The sequence below is a fragment of the Coenobita brevimanus genome, chromosome 106 (genome assembly GCF_032717465.1).
Source record: "Coenobita brevimanus isolate Jiangsu-jjx chromosome 106, ASM3271746v2, whole genome shotgun sequence".
NCBI lineage: Eukaryota > Metazoa > Arthropoda > Malacostraca > Decapoda > Coenobitidae > Coenobita > Coenobita brevimanus.
The window spans coordinates 6367167-6393773 of NC_137059.1; the positions used below are offsets into that span (position 1 = coordinate 6367167).

The following is a 26607-nucleotide window of genomic DNA, read 5'->3' on the forward strand; positions in this document are numbered from 1 at the left end:
AAATCATCGACATCACTACTATCATCAGTCACCATTATCACCATTATCATTATCAGTACCGTCACCATCATCATCATCATCATCGTCAGTATCATCATCATCATCTCATTCTAATTTCTCTTGTTACTGTGGGGTGAGTATGATCCATAAATAATAATGAAAACAAGAACAGTATATATAACGATCAAAAATATGCAAATCAAACACACACACACACACACACACACACATTCGCCTCATAAATTCTAAAATACAACACTGTGCTGCATGTCCATATCAAAAACTTCCTATTACTTTCTCTTACACGATTCGTAAAAAAAATCAGAGAGAGAACGAAATGGATGAATGAAGTATGTACAGAGAACCACATGAGAAGCCTTGCACACCCTACCTGATAGTAGGTGGAGTAAGTATCTCCAGAACTTGTCATTGTGGAGAGCATCTAAAAATATTTATGTAGATATGGTTGTGATGTGAGGTGGAGTTATGATTTCCAAAGCGTGAATGGTATGTGAATGATTGTGTGGGCCATTCAGTGGGTATGTTGGAGGCATTCTCTCTTTTATACTCTCTCTCTCTCTCTCGCTCTTTCCGGTTCCTGCCTCACCATCATTTAGTTGTGAATGATTATGATGATGACAATGGCGACGACTCTCATTCATTAAACTTTCGAAACTTAAATTTTCGCGAATACGTAATCAACAAACGTGCAGAAACATTGTTCAGATTTAGTCGTATGGAATCTATAAGTAACATTTCTCTCCTTCACTGTGTTACCGGCCACAGGGTCAGGACACCTCCCTCGCTCTTCTCTCCATGAACACTGAAAACCGTAATCAGCAAAGTTTTACCCTTATCAGTGTCGTAAGTGTCGCTTGCTTTGGATTCACGAGACTAATCTTCAAAGTTCGAGGAGGGAAAAGCAGGAGAAGCGACAGTACTTTTGCAGCTCATAGTACAGCCTAAGTAAGTTTGGCTCTCTTGTCGCTGGAGTAACAGATGCTTGAAAGACACGTAGTAAAAAATAAAAGTGCTTATTATCACCCACAGACTGAAGATAATATGCACCTCAGTTCATATTATAATTAAGGGAAGAGGAAAGAAAGGGGAACGGACTTTTGTATTTGACTGTACATAAACTCATACATGCAGGGTGTCATGCACGGTCGGCGTTCCTAGCCAAGACCATGAACTGATAGCACACGATAAGGGCATGACTCAACCGCCTCACCACCACCACCACCTTCTGTATGTACACTCCCCGTATATTTCCATCTCTTCTCACTTCCGTCTGCTGGTTACTTTTCCTAACCTGAGAGGGGCTTGTTATGTCTATCTCCAAATGATGAGTTTCTTATAAATGTTCGCCATATATTTCACATCATCTTCTCATTTCCTTTGCTGGCTAGTATTCCTAAGCTTGCTATGTTTCTCTGCACATGACGACTTTCTTAAAGCAGTCCGTCATCGCCTCTTCTACTTCTCACTTACCTCAGCTTGTCAATATTCCTAAGCTGTGGGAAACTTGGTTGTTTATCCACATATGCTTCTCTTTCGCGTAATATTACACACTTTTAGTCACTTTTCTCTGTTGGCTAAATATTTCTGTGCTGAGAGGTTTGGTATGTTTCTCTGGCCACAACTAATTCTCGTACAGATACTAGCCTAATATTTCATCTCCTCTACTTGATACTTTCCTCTGCTGGTCAGTATTTCTTTGCAGAGGGAGGGTTGGTATATTTCTCTGCCCACAGATGACTTTGACATGATGCATTAGGGAGGAAACTGAAACATGTCATAAGTGTGAAGTAGACGCAGTGGAATGGTTATCAAATTTTCATTTTTGTTGTTACCACCTACCATTTATGTTCAAACCTGCCAACCTACTCAGTACTTTCGCCACCAACCTCCTCATGTTCGGAACAACTCTACCATTCTGTTCCAGCTTGTCAGATCGTTTATTTGGCTGAGTGAGTCATAAGGGCCTAAGAGTTAATCCTCTGAAGACGGCGGGCTTCTCCGATGTGCGTCACGTTGTCAGGTGTTTGTTGGAATTAATACAAATCTCTTAATTCCCGACCAAAACGTTAATCAAGAGTATATGTAAAATTTTTCTTTTTTCTTTTTTTCATTTGCTCTCTGTGGCACGTTTTTCTGAACTGAATGGAATCGTCTGATGTTACCCCCCCAAAAAAAAAGAAAAAAAAAAATCAGAGTGGGTGTGTCGGAGGCCATGGATTAAGTTCCTCCAACTAACTAAATGAAGAATAAAGGATAATTCTGGCATTTATTTCTACGATGTCCTTTCAATACTATGACGTGTTTTATTGCATTCCTATTAACTCCTTGCGATTTTGTTCAGCCTGAGACACTTTTTGGACTGGAGGTGTTAGGTATGAGAGGGCACCAAGTTGATTAAATCGTCTGAGAGCAGCAAGAATAAACTAAATTAAGAAGTTAGTGAAAGAGTTAAGTTTCTCGTTTCTTAGGTTCTTCAATACAGTGACGTGTTTTTCCTTTACTCAGATGCCTTCAGACTATCATAATTAGCTTACTTTTTTTTTTTTTATTGGAGAAGTTAGATACAACCTTCATTAACCTCTCTAACACTATATTCTTTCTTTAACTTGACCTAAAATTACTATCTCTCCATTTAGAATCCTAAGCTCTAACCATAGACTAACACTAAAATATGATGGTTGCCACGTAGGAATGCTATGGAATGGATGCAGAGCCCTAGTATTTCCCTTTACTACCACTGAGCTACGTGAACTCAGCTGCAAGAGGACGAAAATCTGGGCCAAGTTAAGGTGAAACAACTATAGGACCCTCTTCCAAGCGGAGTTAAGAGCCCAGTAAATACTGAATATAACAGATCACCGTATCGAAGGGGTTAAGTGTGGGTAATCCAGGACTTACGATAATCACCATGACGATGATAATGACGAAAATAACAGTAAAATTAATATTCCTAATTAGTGGAGGAGGATATCTATGAATATTATAATTTTTCCTCTTGCTCAACCCAGATTTCGTCGTAATTCTGGATAACCACTGACTTATCCCTCTGGGTGTGGTAAGTTTCCTGACGCAAAAGGAAGTCGTCTGTGGTCTGCTCGAAGGTAATGCAAAACTCTTTATTCTCAGCCAAAATGTGTGTGTGTGTGTGTGTGTGTGTGTGTGTGTGTGTGTGTGTGTGTGTGTGTGTGTGTGTGTGTGTGTGTGTGTGTGTGTGTGTGTGTGTGTGTGTGTGTGTGTGTGTGTGTGTGTGTGTGTGTGTGTGTGTGTGCGCTCCTCTGAGAATAGTAAATACGACGTTAGCAGAAATAACTTGTCAACTAGATAATTCGCAGCTATACGGTTAACACTTTGACAACGGTGGGATTTCTTGAGCTGAGGGAAATCGTCTGGGGTTAGCGGGAACAAAATACAAAGTTCCTGACACCTTTGAATGCAGTGACGTTTTGGTTTACTCTTGCTACTATGCTCCTTTTATCTCAACTTGGCCCAGGTTTTCATCCTCTTACAGCTTATTTCACGTAGCTCAGCGGGAGAAAATGACAAGCTATGGCTCTACATCCTTTCCATTGCACTTCCTCGTGACTAGCATCATAGGTGTTCATTTTATGTTACAGGTCAGCATTCAAGGCGGAGAGAGGGCGATATTAGGCCAAGTTAGAGTCTCCTATACTCCTTTTACTCGAACTTGGCCTAAATTTTCCATCTCTCCATATTGTATGCCGAGTTGAAGCATTAGATTATCACTAGAATATGGTGCTAGTCACGAGGGAGTGTTATGGAATGGATGCAGAGCCAAAGTACTGTCTCATTCTGCAACTGAGTGACGTGAAATGTTCTGCAAATGGACGAAAATCACCAAGTTCGTGTAAAAGAACTATAGTGGAGGGGTTAATTAAGGCTGTATCTAACCCCTCTAGCTCCAAAAAGTCTACCTTGAGCTGTGTAAAATTGTCTGGTAGCAGGGAAGATTGAAATAATACGTTATCGACTTTGAGGGGTTACTTCTCGGCCAAAGCGTATATCAAGGAAATTTTGTCCAGACAGGGAAGAAAGTTTGCTTACTGTTTTACTTCTCATACTTCACACTTAGGACATATCTCTCACTTCCTCCCTGACGCATCCTATCAAAGTATCATATCTGGCCAGAAAAATATGCCAATCTTCTCTCACCTTAGGAATATTTAAAGGGAAAGTGAGAAGCAGAAGAGGTGAAATTCCAGAACATTCGTCTCCGACTGTTTCGTTTTCGCTGATGTTAGATACAGCCTTCAACAACCTCCTTAATACTACAGGTTCTTTCTAAGTTGAATAAAATGAGTTGGCTTTAGTATGATGAAAAAAAGGGTATCACTGTACCGAATGGGTTAAGTGGATCTATGTTAAATTTATAACGGCGCCAAAGCAAATTACAGCATAAACAAGTGCTGAATAGGAGCCTACATGTGGTGGCGTTATGCACAGTGGGTGGATCAGTTGTAGAGTCCACCCAGGAGCGAAACCTCATCATTTCCCAGCACCTCGCCGTCGGAAGGCCCCTGATCAGGCGTCGGCTACCACAAGGGTGTGCCGGTTCTCTAAAAACTGTATATGTACTGTACTGTGGCTGTAAGATGGTACCACAGAAGCAGTTGCTGTGGTGGACGACTCAGAACAACAGACCGGGGTTAAGCAACAACACAGGATAAACAGGTTTCCGTGAGTTATTTACTATCAAAGATCGTTTTGGTTCCGTATTTTATCACTTAACTATGCACCCTAATTTGTTTGCAGAGTTTCGCAGATGTGGGAATGAAGACGACCGAATATCCTGGCACTTTCATACATAACTTAAGCTCAAGAGTATTCAGTTTAGTTTGTTGAGTGTTTGGTGGGTGTGAGAGTGAGGATATACGTATTTACAAACAATCTTATACACACTCTAACCTCGAAATATTTACTCGTTTGATTGTGAAGTGTTTGACAGGTGTTGTAATGATGGAAGACGTATACACATTCAATCTCAATCAGAACTTAAGTCTAGGACAGTTAATAAATAAGGGTCCTCTTACATCACGTGATAAACTCAGACAACAGCCCACGACTTCCTTCCTCTGCAGCTTGGGAAATACAGTAACGCCTCCCACTGTCATCAACTCCATCGCTTACTATACAGTTTTCCCTCGTTTCTACTTTCATCATCATCATCATCATCATCATCATCATCATCACCACCACCATCATCATCATCACCACCACCACCATCATCATCTTTCAACACCATCATCATCATTCACCACCATCACCATCATCATCATCACCATCATCTATTTTTCTTACGGTAACCAGAATACGTTGCTCCATCACTTTCTTACTGTGTCCCAACTTCATCATCATCATCATTATCATCATCATCATCATCATCACCATCATCGTTAACCAGTTTCACTACTACCACCACCACCACCACCACCCTTATCATCATCATCTCTTTTTCTTAAAAGTAAATTAACCTTTCTCGCTCCATTACTTCCTTTCTGTCCCAACTTCATCATCATCATCATCTGTTCTCGTACATTCTCTCACTTCTTTGTTTTCTTCTTCTTCTAACTCTCCTCCATCCTCCCTATATCATCATCATAATCACCATCATCATCGCTTTCTGTTTTATCTTTTCCATCATCATCACCATCATCATCACTTCCTATCTTTTCTTTCATCACCATCATCATCAGCGCTTCCTTCGTCTCATCATTTCCATCATCATCATCATCATCACCGCTTCCTTCCTGTCTCATCATTTCCATCATCATCACCACCATCATCATCATCACCATCATCACTCCCTAGACACATTACCATCCAGGACATTTACAGGGCTGGGGCAGGACATGGATCACAGGAGCAGGATAATATAATTCCCTCCCTTACGCGTTACTTTGGTCACGATAACTGCAGATTAACGTTATCAGGGCGTGACGTCAGCAGCCACTGGATAAACCACTGACAAAGAGATAATAAGCACGAAAGGAGCTGCATGTGTCACTAACTCTGCAATCACTCAAACTTTTCTCAAACCAGCGTAATGTACTCCATGATCCGTTCCCTCCCCGTAGATGTTCCCTAACACCTTTTCATAGGCGATTTATTTTGTTTATTACACCTTACAGTCCTATTCTGCGACACAAATCTTTGTAACCACCAAACTCAGCATAAATAACGTACAAAAGGATATGAACCAGCCACATCTAAAAATAAATCGCTAAGGAAAAGGTGCTGGGGAGCCTCCTCACCCTACGAGAATACGGGCCTATGTCTTCTCTGAAATTACAGCCATTACCAGAAGCTGCCTAAAAATTGACAATAAACTATACTACTTTTACTCTAACTTGGCCCAGATTTTCGTCCTTTTTCAGCTTACTTCACGTTGTAACATGGGATGCAGGCTAACCGTACCTAATAACCACTGGCGTTGCATGACCTCCAGTAATTAGGGTTTTGGATTCCAATTTGCGATTTAAGGTTGAAGAATACGACCTAAAGTGGTTTCTGACACAGCAGCATACGATGTTAAGTGTCATATCTGGCTGGTTTCTGACACAGCAGCATACGATATTAAGTGTCACATCTGGGTGGTTTCTGACACACCTGGTAGCAATCTTCAGGCGGTACCATCTGGAGGGTAGGTAAAAAGAAGTGCATATAAATCCTGACTGACACCCACGTAAGCCTGACTGATAGGACTGCCTGGCTGGTTTGGTTTTCACCCTCTCAATACAAGGACGTACTTTTTCCTGGTTAATCCTTGTTATCTCCAGACTACTTTGTTCTGTGGTGATGAGCTCTCGTAGTAAAGGAGTTGCTAGGACTATCTAACCCGTAGACTTTTATTCAGTACGGGGATGATCTCGTACTAAAAGGGTTGCTAACATTATCTAACCCTCCCAGTTTGAAAGGTCTCTCCTACGCTAAATACTATCGTCTGGTCAAGCAGAGAAGAATAAAGTCATCGTGCTGAAGAAGTTAAGGTAGTGTTGTTTTTAACCTCTTCGTTACGTTTTATCGCGTCTATGATAGGAAGATTAAAAGAAAAAATGCCCGTGGTGCAAGTTCCACGTTCCCATCAATCTGAAAGGTCTTGTACAGTAAATTAAATCGCTTGGGGTTAGCCAGAATCCCACCCAACCCAGTCTAACAATACCTAATCCAATCCAACGCAAACCAACCCATCCTAATTATCTGCCTACCACCACTACAAATACTAACCTGCGTAACAGAGGTTCATGGTGGTGTGTCCTCTGGTATGGTCTTTCTGTACAACTGCTGCTGACCTAACTCAACTCCACTCAACCCAACCTAACCTTACGCAACCCCCAACCCAACTCAAATCAACACAATACAATTCAATCTAACCCCACCCTATGCAACCCAATCCAACTCAAACCAACACAATTCAACCTAACCCAACCCAATGCAACCCAACTCAAACACGATATATATCAATTCAACCCAACCCAACCTTACGCAACGCAACTTAACCCAACTCAACCTGAACCAACCCAAGTCAACCCAACTTAACCCAACTCAACCTGAACCAACACAAGTCAACCCAACTTAACCCAACTCAACCTGAACCAACACAAGTCAACCCAACTTAACCCAACTCAACCTGAACCAACACAAGTCAACCCAACTTAACCCAACTCAACCTGAACCAACACAAGTCAACCGAACTTAACCCAACTCAACCTGAACCAACACAAGTCAACCCAACTTAACTTACCCTAATCCAACCAAACTCAAAGCAATCGAACCCACCCTCACTTCACCATGTACCACCACAACCACCACTAACCTGCGTGACAGAGGTTCCTGGCGGGGTGTCCTCCGGGATGGCCTTCCTGTACAACTGACGCTGGAACTGAGGGGCGTGGTCGTTCACATCCGCTACGAACACCACCGCCGACACTTCGCTGCTCAAGGGCCGCTCCCCTAGGTCGAATGCCTGAAGGGGGAATGGCAGATCTGGTTAGGTTAGGTTAAATGGGGGTAGTTTAGGTGGGGTGAGGTAAGACTGAGTGAGGTTAAGGTAAGTAAGGTTAGGTTAAGCTGGGTGAGGTTAGGCTAGACTTGGATTGGTGAGGTGAGGTGAGGTAAGATGAGTTGGTTAGGTGAGGTCAGCAACATTACATTAGCTTAGGTTATCATCATCCTAACAATATTTCATCATAATAATTTTAATCTTAATTGAAATCTGTCTCGTACTTTACCATTATAATCCTAATCCTACTTAAGAGTTCTGAAAATGGACTACGACAGGATATAAGCTGAAGAACCATAAGCAAAGTGATCAGTAAAATTTTTCCACATATCCTTTCACTCATCATTCATGCCTCGGTATTCCCAGTTCCACCTCACAGGCAAAATTAGTGTCATACTTAATAATCCTCCACATCACAGAAAAAAATAAAACACAGCCGTCTGCGTAATCAAGGAGTCAGCCAATTCAACTCTAGAACGCCTTGTGAAATTTGTTCTTGCTATATAAAGACGATTTTCTTCAGCTCAGGAGGGACCATTTCGAACTGGGGGGGTTACATAAAGTTTTCATCAACCCCTTTAACACAAGAACCCTTCCAAAATTGCATAAAATCGTATGAAGGGCTAAAGGTAAACCAAAGAAGTCATCATCGTTGTAAACAGGTTAATCTCACAGACCAGAAAACAGTAACATAATGCCTCAGTATCTCCCTGAATCCACCCAAACTAAGCTAGATCCAAACACATCTAGATCCATCCCAGTTCCTCTAGATCCACCAGTCTCACTCTCCACCAAAATCATCCACATCCACCTCAGTCCCCAAGATCTATCCCAGTTTCCCTATATCTACAACTTATCCTATTATTTTATGTATCCGACTGTGGGTGTAGGCTACACAGTGTGTTCCCTAAGGTTCAGCAATCCTCACATGCGCAACAGACGGCGCCACACACATTTTATATCATTGCCTGGGCGCTATATACCATGCCGTCTATACCGAAACATATTAGGGCTATCTCATTCAGACATTATATAATGGTACCAGAAGCCGTCATGCCTGTGGGTCTTGTGGGAGGTCATTAAAAGCTACTTCTGTGGAATTCAAATGTTCAAACAGTTTCTTGCCACAGCCTGGAATCGATGTCACGTCCTTTCTGTCAGCAGTACACGCCTTCACCACTTGGCCACCACCTCCATCCTCCTTAATAGAGCCATCCCAATCCTACAAGACCTAAACCAACCATAATTATCTGGTATATCTATTTACTTACTTATCTGTCTATCTATCTATCTATATTAGTATTCACGACCTTCAGTTATTCAAATGCAATGTGTATGGGTGTCGAACAATCAAAATTTCTCACTTTCTGATTTATTTTTATTTTTTCGTCTTAATTTCGTGTTCCCTACCTGCCCCCACCCTCTCTGTCTGTCTGTCTGTCTCTGTCTGTCTGTCTGTCTGTCTCTCTCTCTCTCTCTCTCTCTCTCTCTCTCTCTCTCGAGTTTACCCATCTTTCCTCCCTCTCCCATTTTTTATTTTTTGTATTTGAGAGAGTAAGTCTTTCCAGTAATGTTACGGAGGGATTGCTTACAAAGAACACCAATTCCCTCCCCCCCTCCCTCCCTCTCTCTCTCTCTCTCTCTCTTATTGCGCCCGGCAACTCAGTCCAGCTTACTAAGGCGTGGCTCAGACGGGATTTAGATACAAGACATCCCTTCCCAGAATTACTAGGGGAAAAAAAGGTAGAGTTATCTGCTATCTTATCCATTTTTTTTTTTATAACACTTTTCTCTTCATCCTGCCAGGCGCCACAGGAGGAACAGTGAATTTTATATATGTAATTACTTTTATTCTCATCTGTTACACGATTTTAATCAACTTTAGATAGATATTTTGGGGTGATGTAGATAGATATAGCCTTCATTAACCCCTTTCTCAGTCACGCGTCCTCTCAGAGATGAATAATTTCGTCTGTTGACAGCCTGAATAAAATGAAAAATAATTGGAGTGATGGGGTTATTTATGACATGTATTGCCCTTGCTGGTAACTCTAATTCACTTCCTCATTTCCTGTTCTGAGCACTCCTAAAAGATTATTATTATTATTAGTATTAGTATTAGTATTTAGTCTCACTTTCTCATCTTTTCTGAAAGTTTACTCACTTTATATTACGCTGTCTCATTCTTAATCTGACTATTTTCGCATTTTTATATATATATATTTTTTTTTAACGTACGGTCTCACTTCCTCATCTGTTGTTCCTCCTTCTCTCTCTCTCTCTCTCTCTCTCTCTCTCCTCTCTCTCTCTCTCTCACGATGCCACCCCATCAGTTGTTCTGAAAACTCTTGTAAGATTTTTTTTTTTTTTTTTTTACATACACTCGCTTTCTTATGTGTTGTTCCGAATACTCCAATATTTATTTTTTTTTAAAGGCTATTATGATTTTTTTTTTTTACATTTCGTCTCACTTCATTTATTCCGAGCACTTCAATAGAGAATTTCTGAACACTGTCACTGAATCAACCTGTTTCCTTTGACGATTATTTAAAACTAGGGAAACATAACCAAAGTATTCAAATAAATGGCCTTAATGAAACAATTTTTTCACTGTATTCACCAGATCTAAGGACGATACTGTACCATATTTACACCGGATCTAAGGACGATACTGTACCATATTTACACCAGTTCTAAGGATGATACTGTACCATATTTACACCAGTTCTAAGGACGATACTGTACCATATGTACACCAGATCTAAGGACGATACTGTACCATATGTACACCAGATCTAAGGACGATACTGTACCATATTTACACCAGATCTAAGGACGATACTGTACCATATTTACACCAGATCTAAGGACGATACTGTACCATATTTACACCAGATCTAAGGATGATATTGTACCATATTTACTCTGACTTGGCTTAAAATTGTAATCTCTGTTGCTGGGGGTCCGGAGCTTTTCTAAATTGCACGAGAAACAGAGATGGTGCTGGAGAGGGACGCCTTCATGTGGTGGCACTGATATAACTGGGCGGCTCCACTGCCCTGTTATACAAACGTCCCTCAGGACCCCCCCCCCCATATCCCCCCCAAAGAAGGATGGTGGACTGTACGTGAAGGACAACTTTACTCTGCAGTCCACTGGTTTCAGTTTCAGATGAACTTGGGAAGACTACTACTGTTACTACTACTACTACTACTACTCTGAATAACTGGCATCGAGACCTATTCCTCACACCCTAGTTCTGCAACCTACCTACCACCTTAGTCGTTTCACAATACACAGTTCTACATTCTGGTGAACACTGAACAGTCTGAACACCTGTACGGCCTGGATTTTGCTTAGCCATCTGACTCTAAGACTTATTATAATTTATTTTCTGCTTCTCTCAGCCGATTTTATTCAGAGTGAGAAGAACACTTAGTTATCTTAGTAGGAAAAGCGTAATGAAGGCTGTATCTGACCTCTCCAGTTCCAAGCCTTTGAATGTAAATAATGTGATCGGGAAATGGCAAAACGAATGAAAGAAAAATATATGTTATCTCACTAAAAGGGTTATGCTATTAACCCCTTCAGCACGGTGACATCATTAACTTCATTCCTGTCATATCCAAACGATTTTATTAAACTCAGGGAGGATGTCAATGGAGATTCCTTGTAATGAAAAGGTTCTTGAAAATATCCAACTTTTCTATTCAAAATCTCTCAATCCCTTCAGCCTGGGGATTTAATTCTGGTCCCAGACGATTAAATACAGCCAAGGCGGGCACCGTGGCATGCGGGGATTAACCAATGTAATTACCTAACTCATTATGATCGAAAATACAATCCTAGGCTACAGAAAGTCAACAGTAAAATCGTCTAGTTGGTAAGATTATTGTGAAAAAAAAAAAAAAAAGTCTGGGGAGAGAGAAAACCAAGTAAAAAAATGAGGTTATCGTATTGAAGAGGTTGATTTCTCTTGCTTCAGACTGACAGTGACATTGCTCAGCCTTCAAGTGTTCGTCAATATCTTATCATTTCCCTATCTGCATTACTGGCATTCTTCACGCTGCAAAAACATGATAACATTTCCTGCGTACAGACGGCTATGCATTATACTGAACAAGTTTTTTTCATATTTCAGTGTATCTGCCTCTATCTATCCATCCATCTATATCTATCTATCTATCTATCCATCTGTGTCTATCTGTCTATCTATCCATCCATCTGTATCTATCTTTCAATCTATCTGTCCTTTGTGTGTGTGTGTGTGTGTGTGTGTGTGTGTGTGTGTGTGTGTGTGTGTGTGTGTGTGTGTGTGTGTGTGTGTGTGTGTGTGTGTGTGTGTGTGTGTGTGTGTGTGTGTGTGTGTGTGTGTGTGTGTGTGTGTTTTGGTACATGGACATCAAGTAAATGCACATAGTATAACTCATCCAATAAAGAGCCTAGCAATCTAACCCTTTTCTTTGAGAGGAAAATTCGCCATACTTTAGTAAATATGCTTTTCGTTCACTTCATTTTCTTGAAATTTCTTGAACAAATTGACCTTCCCTGCTTATACAGATATACGGTATATTTTTTCTTCTCTCTTATTAACGGCAGCTAAGGAAATATAGTGTAGTATGCACTCTCCTCTCCCAACCCATCACATCTTGAACTGCCCTTAAATATGTCTTGAAATTTAAAGTTCGGTGTTTCTGCTTAGCACGCAGGCATGCATGCAAACCCACACGTTCTCTCTCTCTCTCTCTCTCTCTTACCTTAACAGTGAGGTTGAAGTATCTGATATCACCCTCCTGATCAATGGCCTCAAAGTCGAGTGGTGCAACAGGTCTGGGGAAGAATAAAAACATGAAGTTAGGCAATTTATGTTTTAATTAATCTTTACGGCAAATTATAAACCTGTTCACAATAACTAGGTGTAAAACTGCCACATCTTTCTATTAAAATATTAAACTAAACAAGAGATTAATGCCTGAATAATGCACTAATCGCGAAGAAGTGCCATGAAAACGATACAATGCCGCAGTATTTTTAAAATCTGTCATTGAGGTGTTGGAAATAAGGTGTCGCTGTGTATTTACTCAAAGTGAAGTTGTACCAAATTTGAAAGGAATTGGTAAAAAAAGAAGGAATGGCAACAAATCTGACAAGTCGTTAAAATAAAATCGAAAAAGAAACTGCGTAAATGCGATCCGGTTTCCACTATATCTGATCACGCCATTAAGAAGGGAGATGGTTCAGTCAAGCAGAAGTAAGAATCAAAAGGGACATCTCAAGATTAGAAAGGCTAAGTGGGATAAAATCAAGAAACTTTATGATTATAGTATCGGGGTCTGAAGGAGTTAACCTCAACCAAGTTCGTGAATCCAGTACCTGATATCACAACAAATGAGATGATGGTGAAGTCTGGTGGTAAAAAATATTAAAAAAATACCTAATAAAGAGTCCCGATGCTAACAGAGGCTGAGTTCAATAAAATTTAAGAATGTAGTGTCTGATATCGCCACTGAGAGGGTGGATGATGAAGTTGTTGGTTAGTTTCAATAAAGATAAACCATCAGGTCAACGTCAAGGGTCGGGTTACGAGAGGCAGACGGAGAAAGACGTGGGATGAGGTAGTAGTGTGTGACCTCATGGATAAGGGACTGAATAGTGTGGCTGCCAGAGATCGAGCATTGTGAAGAGCCGCCATTAGGTGACCAAGGCTGATGCATGAAAGCTGGAGCATTAACGATATGATAAAACAAATGATATGAAAGATAACACAGTACCTGATCTCGCCATTCAGAGGGTGGATGGTGAAGTTGTTCTTAGGATCGCCACTTAGGATGGTGTACCGTACCTCATGGTTCATCGTGCCTGGTGTAAGAAAGGTTATCAATAGCACACAATACTCATTATAAGTCTGGGAAAAGTTACATATCACAGCTTTTTCCATTATTGTTATTGTAAACTTCAAACTGCAAATCAGCTCTATCGGTAACAGTGGAACCTTCATAAGAAATAATCATTACTGTGGGGTTAATACAAGTAAGAATGTCAGTAATGATGTATAAGAAAATAAATTATATGAAAATAATCGGAGTTTTATGTAAGATATAAAGAAGGACACATCAAAGTTAGTCCTGTATTTCTGATTTTTTTTTATTTTTTAACTTCAACAGGACCATGAAAAGAAGTTTTATCAATACGGCTCGATTTTAAAGTCTTACCATAATCACACTAAAACCAACTCTCTCTCTCTCTCTCTCTCTCACCCACCATTGAGGTCTGCGTCGCGTGCCGTGAGTATGAATGGCTCAGGGAAGGAGTCGGAGTTCTCAAGGATGCGAGTCTCATAGCGCCTCTGAAGGAAGACTGGAGGGTGGTCGTTCACGTCCTCCACCACCACCTTCACGACCACTGTGTTCCTGAAAGACGAGGTACTGGATGTTGAAGAAGAAGAAGAAGAAGAAGAAGAAAGAAGAAGAAAGAAGAAAGAAGAACAAGAAGAAGAAGAAGAACAACAACAACAACAACAACAAGAACAAGAAGAAGAACAAGAAGAACAAGAACAAGAAGAAGAACAAGAAGAAGAACAAGAAGAACAAGAAGAAGAACAAGAACAAGAAGAACAAGAACAAGAAGAAGAAGAGGAGGAGGAGGGGGGTAGGAGGAGGAGGAGGAGGAGGAGGAGGAGGAGGAGGAGGAGGAGGAGGGGGGGTAGGAGGAGGAGGAGGGGGAGGAGGAGGAGGAGGAGGAGGAGGAGGAGGAGGAGGAGGAGGAGGAGGAGGAGAGAGAGAGAGAGAGAGAGAGAGAGAGAGAGAGTCACCAGTGTTCCTCCATAATTGGGTGTTAGAGAGTCAGGTCTTGTTTCCTATGACATTTTTTTAATTTGCTGGAACAAATGATGAACCTTTAACTAGCATATAATGAAAAGATTATAGCTCATAAACCATAAGAAGTGAATAATGCCTTGAAGTTTCAGTATGTTATGTCAAGAGGAGTGGAAGTATGTTTAGTTGTCCTGCATAATACAATCAGCAATCATTATGTCATTACAATCTTGGCTCCTTTTCCCAACTACTCCTGGTTCTTTTTCCCCGGCTACTCCTGGTTCTTTTTCCCAGCTACTCCAGGTTCTATTTCCCAACTGCTGATGGCCTCACACAGGTAACGGAAACAAGGAAAGTATGAAAGCAGAACAATCAGTGGCATGCCTGGTAAAACGAGCCAATAATTTTAAATTCTTGGAAACCTGACTGCACCTCACAAGCTACGTGAGTTGGGTAGGGGTAGTTTTAGTTTTACTAGATATTCGTATGCATATTTGTATTTTATATATTAGGAGTGGTACGGGTAGGCTTAGCACTTGTAGATATTTACTTACACCATAAAAACAAAACTATCTTTCCTATCTCTAGATGGAAAAAAAAGTTAATATTATGTGTCTCTAAGTAAGAAAAAATGTCAAGATGATGATGATGATTTGTATGTTGGACTAAGTAAATTTTTTTGTGCTATACTCCATACTGGATTCATATGAATCATATTTTTGTTGTCCTTGATATTAGGATATATCACATTAGTTTGATTATCCTACATGTTTGGATATACATGTATCATAAGTTGCTTTATCTACTGCGTGAAGTTTTGGGTACATTTAGTTATTCTTGAGACTTAAGCAACATCATGTATCAGTATTACCTGTTGCCCTGTCCAAGGTGGTCTCTTGCCTCTACCGTGAGATAGTGCACAGCAACACTCTCCCGGTCCAATGCTCCAGACTCCTTCAGGGTGATTACGCCAGTCTCTGGGTTCATTTCAAGCCTATAGGGAAAAAACGAAACGTACCTGTTTATTATAAAATGTATAATTAACTAATGCGGCAACCAGACATGGGATTACTATTATTTACACTATTCAATCAATCCTCATAACTACTACTATGAACCCTGAAGCAGATATACATATTTTTGATCAGAGATAAACACAATTCCGTATTTGCAGCATGAAAAACATTACTCTTTCATTTAACATCAACTCTTCCCACAGCCTTCATCAGTCTCTTAACTATGCTGATGCCCATTATATGTTTTTGCTCCTGTCAGACAACGTCATTCACCTTCTGAAAAAAGAAATGGTGGAAAAGTCTGGTATACCATGTCATTATCAGCTTCAAAGCCAAGGAATGCTTGAGTTGAATGAAAGCGTCTGGTGGTAGCAAGAATATACAGCTTTGCCCTGCAGTCCACTGGGATCACGTTCAGATGAGCCTGGTGTTACTACTACCACCACTCCTACTACTATTACTACAACTACTGCTGCTGCTATTTCCTTTCTCAGTTAAGTCCGGACATCCCCATAACTTACTTGTCAGCCAGCGATCCCCTGAGGTCAGTGTATCTGATGCCCTGGGTGCCAAAGTCGCCACTGTCTGGGTCCCTCGCCTGCACCACCACCACCGTCGCACCCACCACAGCGTCCTCGGGCAGAAACACCTGGGAAGAGAAACATACACTCGTCAGAATGCAACACTAAACAGAAATAAAATAGCAACAAAAAAAACAACCAAAACAGAGGTCAACACAGGCACACAAATGAAACACAGTGGCAGGTACACTCTTATGACACAATTATGCTTGAGAGAGAGAGAGAGAGAGAAACATTATTATGCCTATTTTTGCATGGCCCTAAAACTGCCTTATCTTCAACTTGACTGCTAAGCCGTAACAACAGATTAACACTACAATATAAAGCTAGTCACAAAGAAGCGCAACTAAAGGAATGCAGAGCTGTACTATTGTTTTATTCTGGCACTTAACTACACGAAATGGATGTAAAAACGATGAAAATCTCTCGCCAGGTTAAAAGGTAAGAAATACTATCCTGTTCTGTACTCTTAATTTTAGTCTTGCCTCCTTTAGATGCTTTTATTCAGAGAAGGATAGAATTTTCAAACTGGAAGAAGCAGATATAGCCTCATTAACCCTTTCACTATGAGAGATCTTTTTTAAACTGTCAAAGGATATCACGTTAAAACACAACAATGAAGAGTGAATAAAAGCAGACAATATGCAACAGATAAACCATTACTACAATTAAAAAATACTAAATCTTGCAAAGTTGTACACCTCTGCGTATTCAAGTTCAACAATACAACAATAAGGCCTTCAGTTGTGAGATGTGGTCCGCCATGACTCACCTCGTATTGGTCCTCAGTGAAGATGGGGAAGTTGTCGTTGGTGTCGCGGATGTGGACGGTGACCAGGGCTGACGAGGACTTGGGCTTCTCCGATACCGTCTCCCGCGCCACCACAGTGAAGTTTACCACTGGAAAAAATTATGTTGATTTTAACAATGTACTCTACTGGCACAAAATTTCTATCTATCTATTTATCTATCTATCGTCAGACGCCTTAACCCCGTAAAGTGTGGCCACAGACAAACCGCCTACACGTCACTCTGTTCTCTGCGATTTGGCTGCCCTTCCTCCAACTCACATCCCCTCTCTCTTATACCTCTCCATTCTAGTCCATCCTTGGTCTAACCCTTCCCCTCTCCTCCCACCTCAGTCACATACATTCTCCTAGTAAGTCTATTTTCATTCGCCATTTCACTTTCAAACACTGTAAAGGAACAACAGATGAGATATTGTGTCTGGATTATTAGCATGAAACACTCTGTGCGATAAATTATAAATGCAGACACTAAAAATTGATCCTAACTGGAGATTTGAGAGTTACGAACTGTGAGTACATGGGAGTTGAAATTATCGACACTGAGATCATTTTTGTAGTATCGGCATAGTTTACGTTTAAAAAGGAAAAATATCGTGTGAAAATAGCTTCGACATGATACATGGTACTTGCTGGACAACATTATGCGTCGATTTAGCGGTAAATACGGAAAATGAAAACAATTTCTCCAACACTATGAAAAGATGGACGGTTTTCGATGTTGTACTTTATTTACTGCTTAGTCGAAACATGACATTGTTGAGCAAGTATGTGATATTTTGCCAAAGCTACAGTATTTTCATATGATTTTTCCATTGATGGGATTTTGTGCTAATGCTACGAAATCAATCACTTCGATATTTTCAAAGTCTTAATGGCCATGAACTCGCCACTGGACAATTACCATACATCAGCATAAAAATATATATATATATTATGAGATATATCATTGGAAGCGGACTTTCGTAGCACATCTTCCTAAGCGACACAAATATATTTTTGCACATCACATCTTCACGTGACATTCCCTTTTAATATCGACACAGTGTGCACCTCTCTTTCTCTCTCAAACACACACACACACACACACACACACACACACACACACACACACAGGTGCAGTAGGCAAAAAATACTGCCGGGGAAGGCATGTTACAAAATCTTAGCCAACAAAAGTACAGCTCAGTATCTGTAACAAGCTGAACCAAGTGAACTGAGTGTGGAGAATATAGTGAACGATTATTAGGCTATCGTATGAAGTGAACACCTCCTTTTAATTGTATTTCAGTGGGGTATAATGTTCACGACGACAACGATGACAGGACGATGACGATAACTTTGACGACGACGACGACGACGACGACGATGACGATGATGATGACAAGGAAGATGGATAGATGAATGGATGACAAAGACAACAAACGATATGAAAATGGGTAACGCAACATACCTTTAACCTTCTCGTAGTCCAGAAGTGTGGGGTTCCTGACACGCAGTAGGAAGGACGCGAAGTTAACCCCTTCAGGAGGCGTGACGTCAAACATGCCATCATCACCCTCGATAAACATCCTGAAGGTGCCGTTGTTGCCCTACACACATCAAAAGGGAGAAGTTAATACATCGAGGGACTAGTGATAACAAGGGTAATAGTATAAGCAAAGCCTGTATTATCGACAACGTAGATTTCTTCACTTATGTACTCAAAAACTGTCTTACGAGATTGAAATATTAACGTACTATGGCGATCTTTTACAGCTTCCTGAATTCCTCATATGATACCAAATTATACATCATGTACTTTTAAATTAAGATATATAATACTGTACTACTACTGTTGTACTCTCTATATAATGTAGCTTCCTGAATTCCTTATGTGATAGCAACTATACATCAACTACTTTTAAATTAGTTATATAACTGCATTTTTACTGCAGTATTGTAAACGTATTTACAACTTTGTAATTTTGGCACAACCATGCATTATGTCTACTTCAGCTAAGATGTAGTTTACAGGACAAGTAATTATAAACCACATATACACATATATCATACAAAACACTGATACACTGTAAAAAACGGTTTGCAGTTCCATGATTAACCGTATCTAAAGAAGAAAAACATACATTTTTCAATATTTCTGGCCAGTCGTATAAAGGCTTTAGTAATTACGCTGCAGCAGTGGTGTTAGCTAACTTATAAAACCCAGGGGAAAAACCAAAAGAAAAAAAAACGAGAGATGCAGTAGGCTGATTCTCTGTTTGTCTATCGGTAGAGAATGAGTTTACAAAAGGTCCTCGAACGGGAGGCCTGCAGGTGGCGGCGACTGATAAAACCGGGCAGCTCCACAGCCCGGTTATACATACATACAAACATCCCTATCCCTGGAAAGGAGGATGGTGGACTGCGAAACAAGGGCAGCTTTGGCCTGTAGTCAACCGGGTTCACACTTAGATGAGCCTGGGATTACAACTACTACTACCACAGCAATATAACAAGTACAATATATATATATATATATATATATATATATATATATATATATATATATATATATATATATATATATATATTTATATATCTATATATATATATAAATCTATCTATCTATCTATCTCTCTCTATATATATCTATCTATCTATCTATATATATATGTATATATATATATATATATATATATATATATAAATCAACAAGGTCTACAAAACTCAAGCATCTTGTTTCCGAAAAAAATTAGTAAGTGACAGACGAACAGGACAGCACCACTCCAAGAGATATTAACGTATCTGAAAATCTACCACCAAACTATAACTGTTATGAATATAAATTTAATGTACTTCATACACAGGGTAACAGCTAACGTCACGGAATAAAGGGAAAAAACAAGTTCACTGAAATACATAGAGAGAGAGAGAGAGAGAGAGAGAGAGAGAGAGAACTGTTACAGGAAGTATGAAATTTTATAAAAATCGTTGGGTGGTTGAAAGTACATCACCGTCCTGAAAAGCTTCACTTGTTTAGCCCAATAATGTTGATCTATCTATTTATCTATCTATTACCACACACTTTAATTCCGCAAAAGGTAACCACAAACAAACTGCCAACACGTCGCCCTGTCCTCTGTCATTTGGCCACCCTCCCTCCTCTAACTCAAACCCCCCCTCTGTCATGTATCTCTCACCTCCAAATCAATTTTTTTCCTTTTTCCTCCTTATGATTTATTCAGCTCTTGTTCTGAAGGGGTTAATGAAGGGAATCTATAATCTCTCCACTTCCAATAATATCTCTAACAGAATAAAAGTTGTTTGGAGACAGCAAAAATGAATTAAGTGAGGCTAACTGGAAATGCTTCGTTTCTGACAATGTTGTGGTTGGCGTGAGGGATGTGACGTCACTTCTTGTTGACATACTTTCAGACCTAGAGTGCTGACTTCGCAACACTTCTCCCATAGCTGTTTATTTTGCCTGCTGCACTTTGATAACCGCTACTCCCAGTACTTCATATATGCAACTGGTCAACTCTGGAACTGTCTCCCTTTGTGGGCATTTCCCACTGCCTATGATCTCCAGTCCTTCAAACGCAGTGTCCAGGCATCTCGAAATGAACGGATCTTGAATTTGGCTCTCTGTTATCTTGTTTTTTTTTTTTTTCTTGGAGGGAACAATTTGTGGGATCCTGGCCTTTGGTTCCTTCTTCCTTGCATTATCAAAAAAAAAAAAAATCTTACATGCTATATATTCCTTCTTACGCAAATTAAATAACCTACGAAAAACTGCTTTACTTAACTGAGAGAGAGAGAGAGAGAGAGAGAGAGAGAGAGAGAGAGAGAGAGAGAGAGAGAGAGAGAGTCCTCCTGTGACTACCCACACCACTACCACGTCACCTTTTCCAAACCATGACACGAAACTACATAATTTTTTGCCATCACGTTTCACTCAGCTTAGAATGCTCTTTTCACGCTACAAGGGTTAGATACAGACTTCACAACCCTCTTCACTGCCCGGGAGTTCTTCCTAAGCTGAATAAAATCGTCTGAAGGAGGCAGGAAGAAAAGTAAGCACACTATATTTTTAAAAAGTGCTTAACAAACTCTCTCTTTTTTAAATGTGGACAAACTTTCTAATGAATGCCTGGGAATGAATTTAGGAAAACTTTTGCGTCACATCCTCTTCTACCTTTCCCACGGTTGCCATTTCAAGTCACATTTCAAAGTCATGTTTCAAAGTCATATTTCGAAGTCACATATCAGTCACATATCAAAGTCATATTTCAGAGTCATATTTCGAAGTCATATTTCAGTCATATTTCAAAGTCACGTGTCAAAGTCATGTTTCAGTCATATTTCAAAGTCACGTTTCAAAGTCATATTTCAAAGTCATATTTTGAAGTCACATTTCAAAGTCTTATTTCAAAGTCATTTCAAAGTCATATTTCAAAGTCACGTTTCAAAGTCACATTTCTGAGTCACACTTCAAAGTCACACTTCAAAGTCATATTTCAAAGTCATACTTTAAAGTTACATTTCAGTCACTTTTCAAAGTCATATTTCAGAGTCATGTTTCAAAGTCATATTTCTTAGTCATATTTCATTCACATTTCAAAGTCATATTTCAAAGTCATATTTCAAAGCCATCCTCCTACTAGTAAAGCAATTTTTCTATGTATTAATGTCTTTGTAAAGAATAAAATCGCTAATAATGTTACCCAAACACAAACATCATCATGGGCCAAAAAAAAAGGAAGAAAAAAAGATTCCTACTTTACGTAAACATCTCGAAAACTAAAGAAGGAAAGTCGAAAAAAAAAAAAATATATGCGGCTTCAATCCTCTCAGAGTCGCGCCTTCTCTCGCGTTTTATTCCAGCTAATGGCAGACGATTTTATTCAGCTGAGAGTGAGCCATTGATACGCGAGTGTGTTAATACTGGCACCTTTACCTCTAATAAGCTCTAGTTTTCTCGTCGAGCTATTTAATTCAGCTAAAAGAGGTAATAAGATTTTGAGTGCTGACATCTTACGTACGAGGTCTTTTTCTATATTATTTAGCGCTTGCTCTCTCCAGACGGTTATTTTCAGCTTTAAGAGAGTCCCAAAATATTACAGAGGATAATGAAGGCTATGCTTAACCCCTCCAGCTCGAAAAGTCTCTCCCTAGCTAAATAAAATCGTCTGGAGAGAGAGAGAGAGAGAGAGAGAGAGAAACTCAGGATGGAGTTAATTTCTTCACTGCATTTACCTTTCTTCTATCTTTTGCTTGCTACCTCCAGACGATTATATCCACCTTTGGGGAGAAATTTAGAAAAGAAGGGGTTAGATACAGCCTCCACAAACCCCTCCACTTCGGAAAGTTTCTCGCACGCAAATTAAAATCGTCCAGAGAAGGGAAAACTAAAATAAACATGACGTCTTGCAGCTGCAACTGTGTCACATCCGCTCTAGATCCTCCCTCAGCTATTTCTAAGAACTTAATTAATCCTCTTTGCCCTCTTTGTCCGAATTTCCATTGTGGTGTGGCAATGACCTCAACTCCTTTTCAATTATTATTTTATTTCTTCATTTATTCTTGCAACTACCAGACAAATTTACACTGCTTAGGAGAGACTTTTCAATCCAGATGGAGAGCAGATGGCATAGTTGGTCGAGGATGCCTGCCGACCCAGTGGATGCGGGTTCGATTCCCGGCTGGGGCAAGGAACAGTTTAAAGATTTTAATTCCGTTATGGCAAGGATCAGTTTAAGGATCTGAATTTCGTTACAAGAAGAATTTATTGATCAACCATAAGACCCGCTGACATGTAAAAACTATCTGTCTATCTAGCTATCTATTGCCAGACGCCAAAATCCCTTACCGGGTGGCCACAAACAAATCGCCTCCACGTCGCCCTGTCCCCCGCCATTTCACTGCCCTGCTCCCAGCTCACACCCCTCTCTCTCATATACCTCTCCACTCCATCCCTCAATCTCATCCTTGGCCTCCCCAGCCATGTAAAAACACCCCTGCTATTAGCAATGCACCAAACCTGTATAAGCCAGCCATAGCATGTGCTCAATATGGATGGTGGGTGTTAGCGCCGAAGTGGGGAGGTGTGCACTATGTAGGAGGCACGAGATTTGCTTGGCCTTATGGAACGGGCTATAGGTTGTGAAAGAGAGAGAGAGAGAGAGAGAGAGAGAGAGAGAGAGAGAGAGAGAGAGAGAGAGAGAGAGAGAGAGAGAGAGGTCCCCTAGTACTGAAGGGGTTACTTAAGTCTACTATATATCTAACCTCTCCAGTTCGCAGTCTCTCCTAAGAAAAATATAATCGTCTTAAATCAGTAAAATATAAAGATACAAAATACGCATCGGCCTGAAGGGGATTGCTATACTGTAGAGGCAGGAAAGATATGATACAGGATTACAAAAGACGTTACAGGACTGAAGGGGTTAAAAATAGATACATATCCTCAAAAAAGATAAATGTCCTGCCAGCGATATCCAGTTTATATACAGCTGTGTATATTATTTTCTTCCCTTTAGTTTATATAGTTATGTATCACGTATTTTCCTCTAAGTTTATATAGTTATGTATCACGTATTTTTCCCTAGTTCATATAGTTATGTATCACGTATTATCCTCATCAAATTTATATAGTTATGTATCACGTATTTTTCTCTAAGTTTATATAGTTATGTATCAAGTATTTTCCTCCTGTTGATATAGTTATGTATCACGCATTTTTTTTTCTTTAAGTTTGTATATTTATGTATCACGTATTCTTCCTTTAATATAAATTATGTATCATGCGTTTTGTGAGTAATTACCAGTTTATATACCAGTGTGTTTATCACGTGACCTGCTTGTAATGACTAAACTCTTTTTACTCAAACTTGGTATAAAACTGCAGTCTCCCCATCTCTTGAATGCTGAGTTGTAACAATAGATCAACACTTGAAAATGATAGTAGTCACGAGAAAGTGTTATGGAAAGAATGTAGAGCCACAGTAATGTTTCACTCGTATTCTCACTGAGGTAAAAAAAAAAAAAAAAAAAAAAAAAAAAAAAAGGTTAAGGTGAAAAGAGTAAAATTATAAAGTTATACATCATGCGTTTTGTCAGGGAAAATTATAGACTAGGAAATCACGAGCGTCAGATGCTGCCAGTTTATATGATTATGCACGTACAGTCGCGGACGAAAATACTGACTCACTCTCTTACGATAAATATGGAGAGAGTGAGCGATGAATTTCAAAGTTCAGTGATACGACTTTTGGAACTCAACAAACTTTTCATAATATTACGCAACTGTTTCATAATCGTTCTTCTAAATGAAAGTGGAAGAGTGTCACCGTCCCCAGATGTATGACTGTGCTTAATATTTCCCTTCCACTACCTCGAAACTGTGTCGAAGCCTAATGAGATCTTGCTAAACTATACTCTTTTCCCTTTAGCTTGGCTTAAAATTGCCGTCTCTCCATCTTCAATGCAGAGTTCTGACGATAAAATAACACTATGATATTTGTCACGATGAAGTGCTACAGAAAGTATGGCGGAGAAAGCTTTTTTTCCCTGCCACTAAGCTTCGCGAAATAAGCTGCAAACGGAAATAAATCTGGGGCAACCTAGAGGAAGAACGATGACCTGTATTATTTCAAAGCGGGATGCAGGGGTTGGAGTTAGGCTTCATCTGTCCAGAAACCCAAACACGTAGAAGGTTTCTTGATCGTAACTGTATACTTTCAAATACTACTATCTGCTCGCTTCTGCTTTTCTTTCATAACAGGATTCACAGACACTTTGAATGTGATGGAGTGATGGGCTTATCATCATTTATCTCAGCGTGATAATATGAATCTTTGCCCACTGTCTCTCACTGAAGTATCTATGATCCAGCGATGAAACAGAGACAGGACACAAGAACGAATTTAAACATGACAGAACACAAGGTCACTACTTCCAACCCTACTCAATCCTGTCAACAAACATTAAAGATCGGAAATATAGTGCAATCTAGGACAAAGGTTGGCCTACTATTCCCCTGAGTCTACTCCACACCTCTGCATGTCCGTCACTTTCCTCCCTTACGCATCATGTCAAAGAAAATCATCAACGGGAAGAGTAATATATCAAGCCTCTCTCAGATCTGGAATACTCGCCAGCTGAGCAATGTGAGAAGCAAAAAAGGTGAAATACTTGGCGAACTTGAGTGGAAAAATATATCAACAACTTCTCAGCTTTGGAATATTAGCCAACAGAGGAAAGGGAGAAGTATATAAGGCAAGATAGTATGCGAACTTAATTATCTCTGAGTTGAGGAACATAACAAGCCTCTCTCAGCTTTGAAATATTAGTAGCCAGCATAAAAAAAAAAAAAGTAGAGTATTGTACTAGGCAAATTTATGTACAAGTACCTATGAGCCACTCAGCTTTGAAATATAAGCCAGCAGAGGTAACATAAGTAAAAATATAAAGTATTAGGTGAACTTTTGCATCACTGAGCAAAGAAACATATCATGCCTCTCTCAACTTAGAAATATTAGCCAGCAATGGAAAGTGTGAAGGAGGGTGAAATATTAGGCAACATTGTGTCCCCAGCAGCACTTCGGCCACTATCTCTTCTCCGAAAGGATGGAAAACTGTAGTACTGGTTTCTTTCACTTTCCTTTTCCCCCGAATATCGATGCCTGTAGCTGAGTGTGAATACAGGGGTCGAATTAATAACCGTGAATGCACAGACAAGCATATAAGTATCTTCCCAAAGTCTGACAAATGCATAAAGGAAAAATCTACCCATTTGAAACACGCACCAGCAGCAATAGGATTTTCATCATATTTCGCCAGTCGTAAAAATTTTTGATGGAACTGGGAAGATAGTTGTTTCTTTGACTGTACCATTCGTGGGATGCTCACGGTCAACTTTTGTACTGTACGACGACATCCTTTACTATTTTATTCTTCTTTCTTCCATGTTTTTATCCAGCCAGATGTATTTTCGCACTGGAGAGGTTAGATAGTGCGTTCATTAACCTCTCTACTGCGAAGAATCTCTACTAAGCTGAATAAATCCGTCTTGAGTTAGCAGGAGTAAATATAAAAAAGGCGTCATCACAGCGAAGGGGTTAATAATTTACAGTTTTGCAAGTGCTATGAACATTCACAAGTATTTACAGTACTTATTTGTAAAAGGTTATAAATACTATGCATACAGGCATGCAAAATCTAAAAAAGGCCTAAGTGAGAAGGGAGGGCTGCTGGCACCACAGCGACCTCTCCTCACTATACTCTGTCCACTTCATCTTGGCCAAACACTGTCATGTCTCCACTCTACATTATATGCTGTAACAAAAGATAACACAGGAATACAGTATAGTCACG

General features: G+C 39.9%; 1 protein-coding gene across 3 annotated transcripts in view; it reads right to left on the reverse strand.

The window, feature by feature from the left end:
• The window catches only part of Cad88C (cadherin 88C), a 262754-nt gene that overhangs the window by 67202 nt on the left and 168945 nt on the right, over positions 1-26607 (reverse strand). For all 3 annotated transcript variants that reach the window (XM_080285500.1, XM_080285499.1, XM_080285498.1), the window contains exons 8-15: positions 18707-18845; positions 17223-17350; positions 16391-16518; positions 15725-15847; positions 14300-14448; positions 13810-13897; positions 12796-12868; positions 7853-8002 (exon numbers count right to left, since the gene is read on the reverse strand). In XM_080285500.1, the coding sequence (XP_080141626.1) occupies positions 7853-8002; positions 12796-12868; positions 13810-13897; positions 14300-14448; positions 15725-15847; positions 16391-16518; positions 17223-17350; positions 18707-18845 (978 nt within the window). The remainder of the gene's footprint in view (positions 1-7852; positions 8003-12795; positions 12869-13809; positions 13898-14299; positions 14449-15724; positions 15848-16390; positions 16519-17222; positions 17351-18706; positions 18846-26607) is intronic.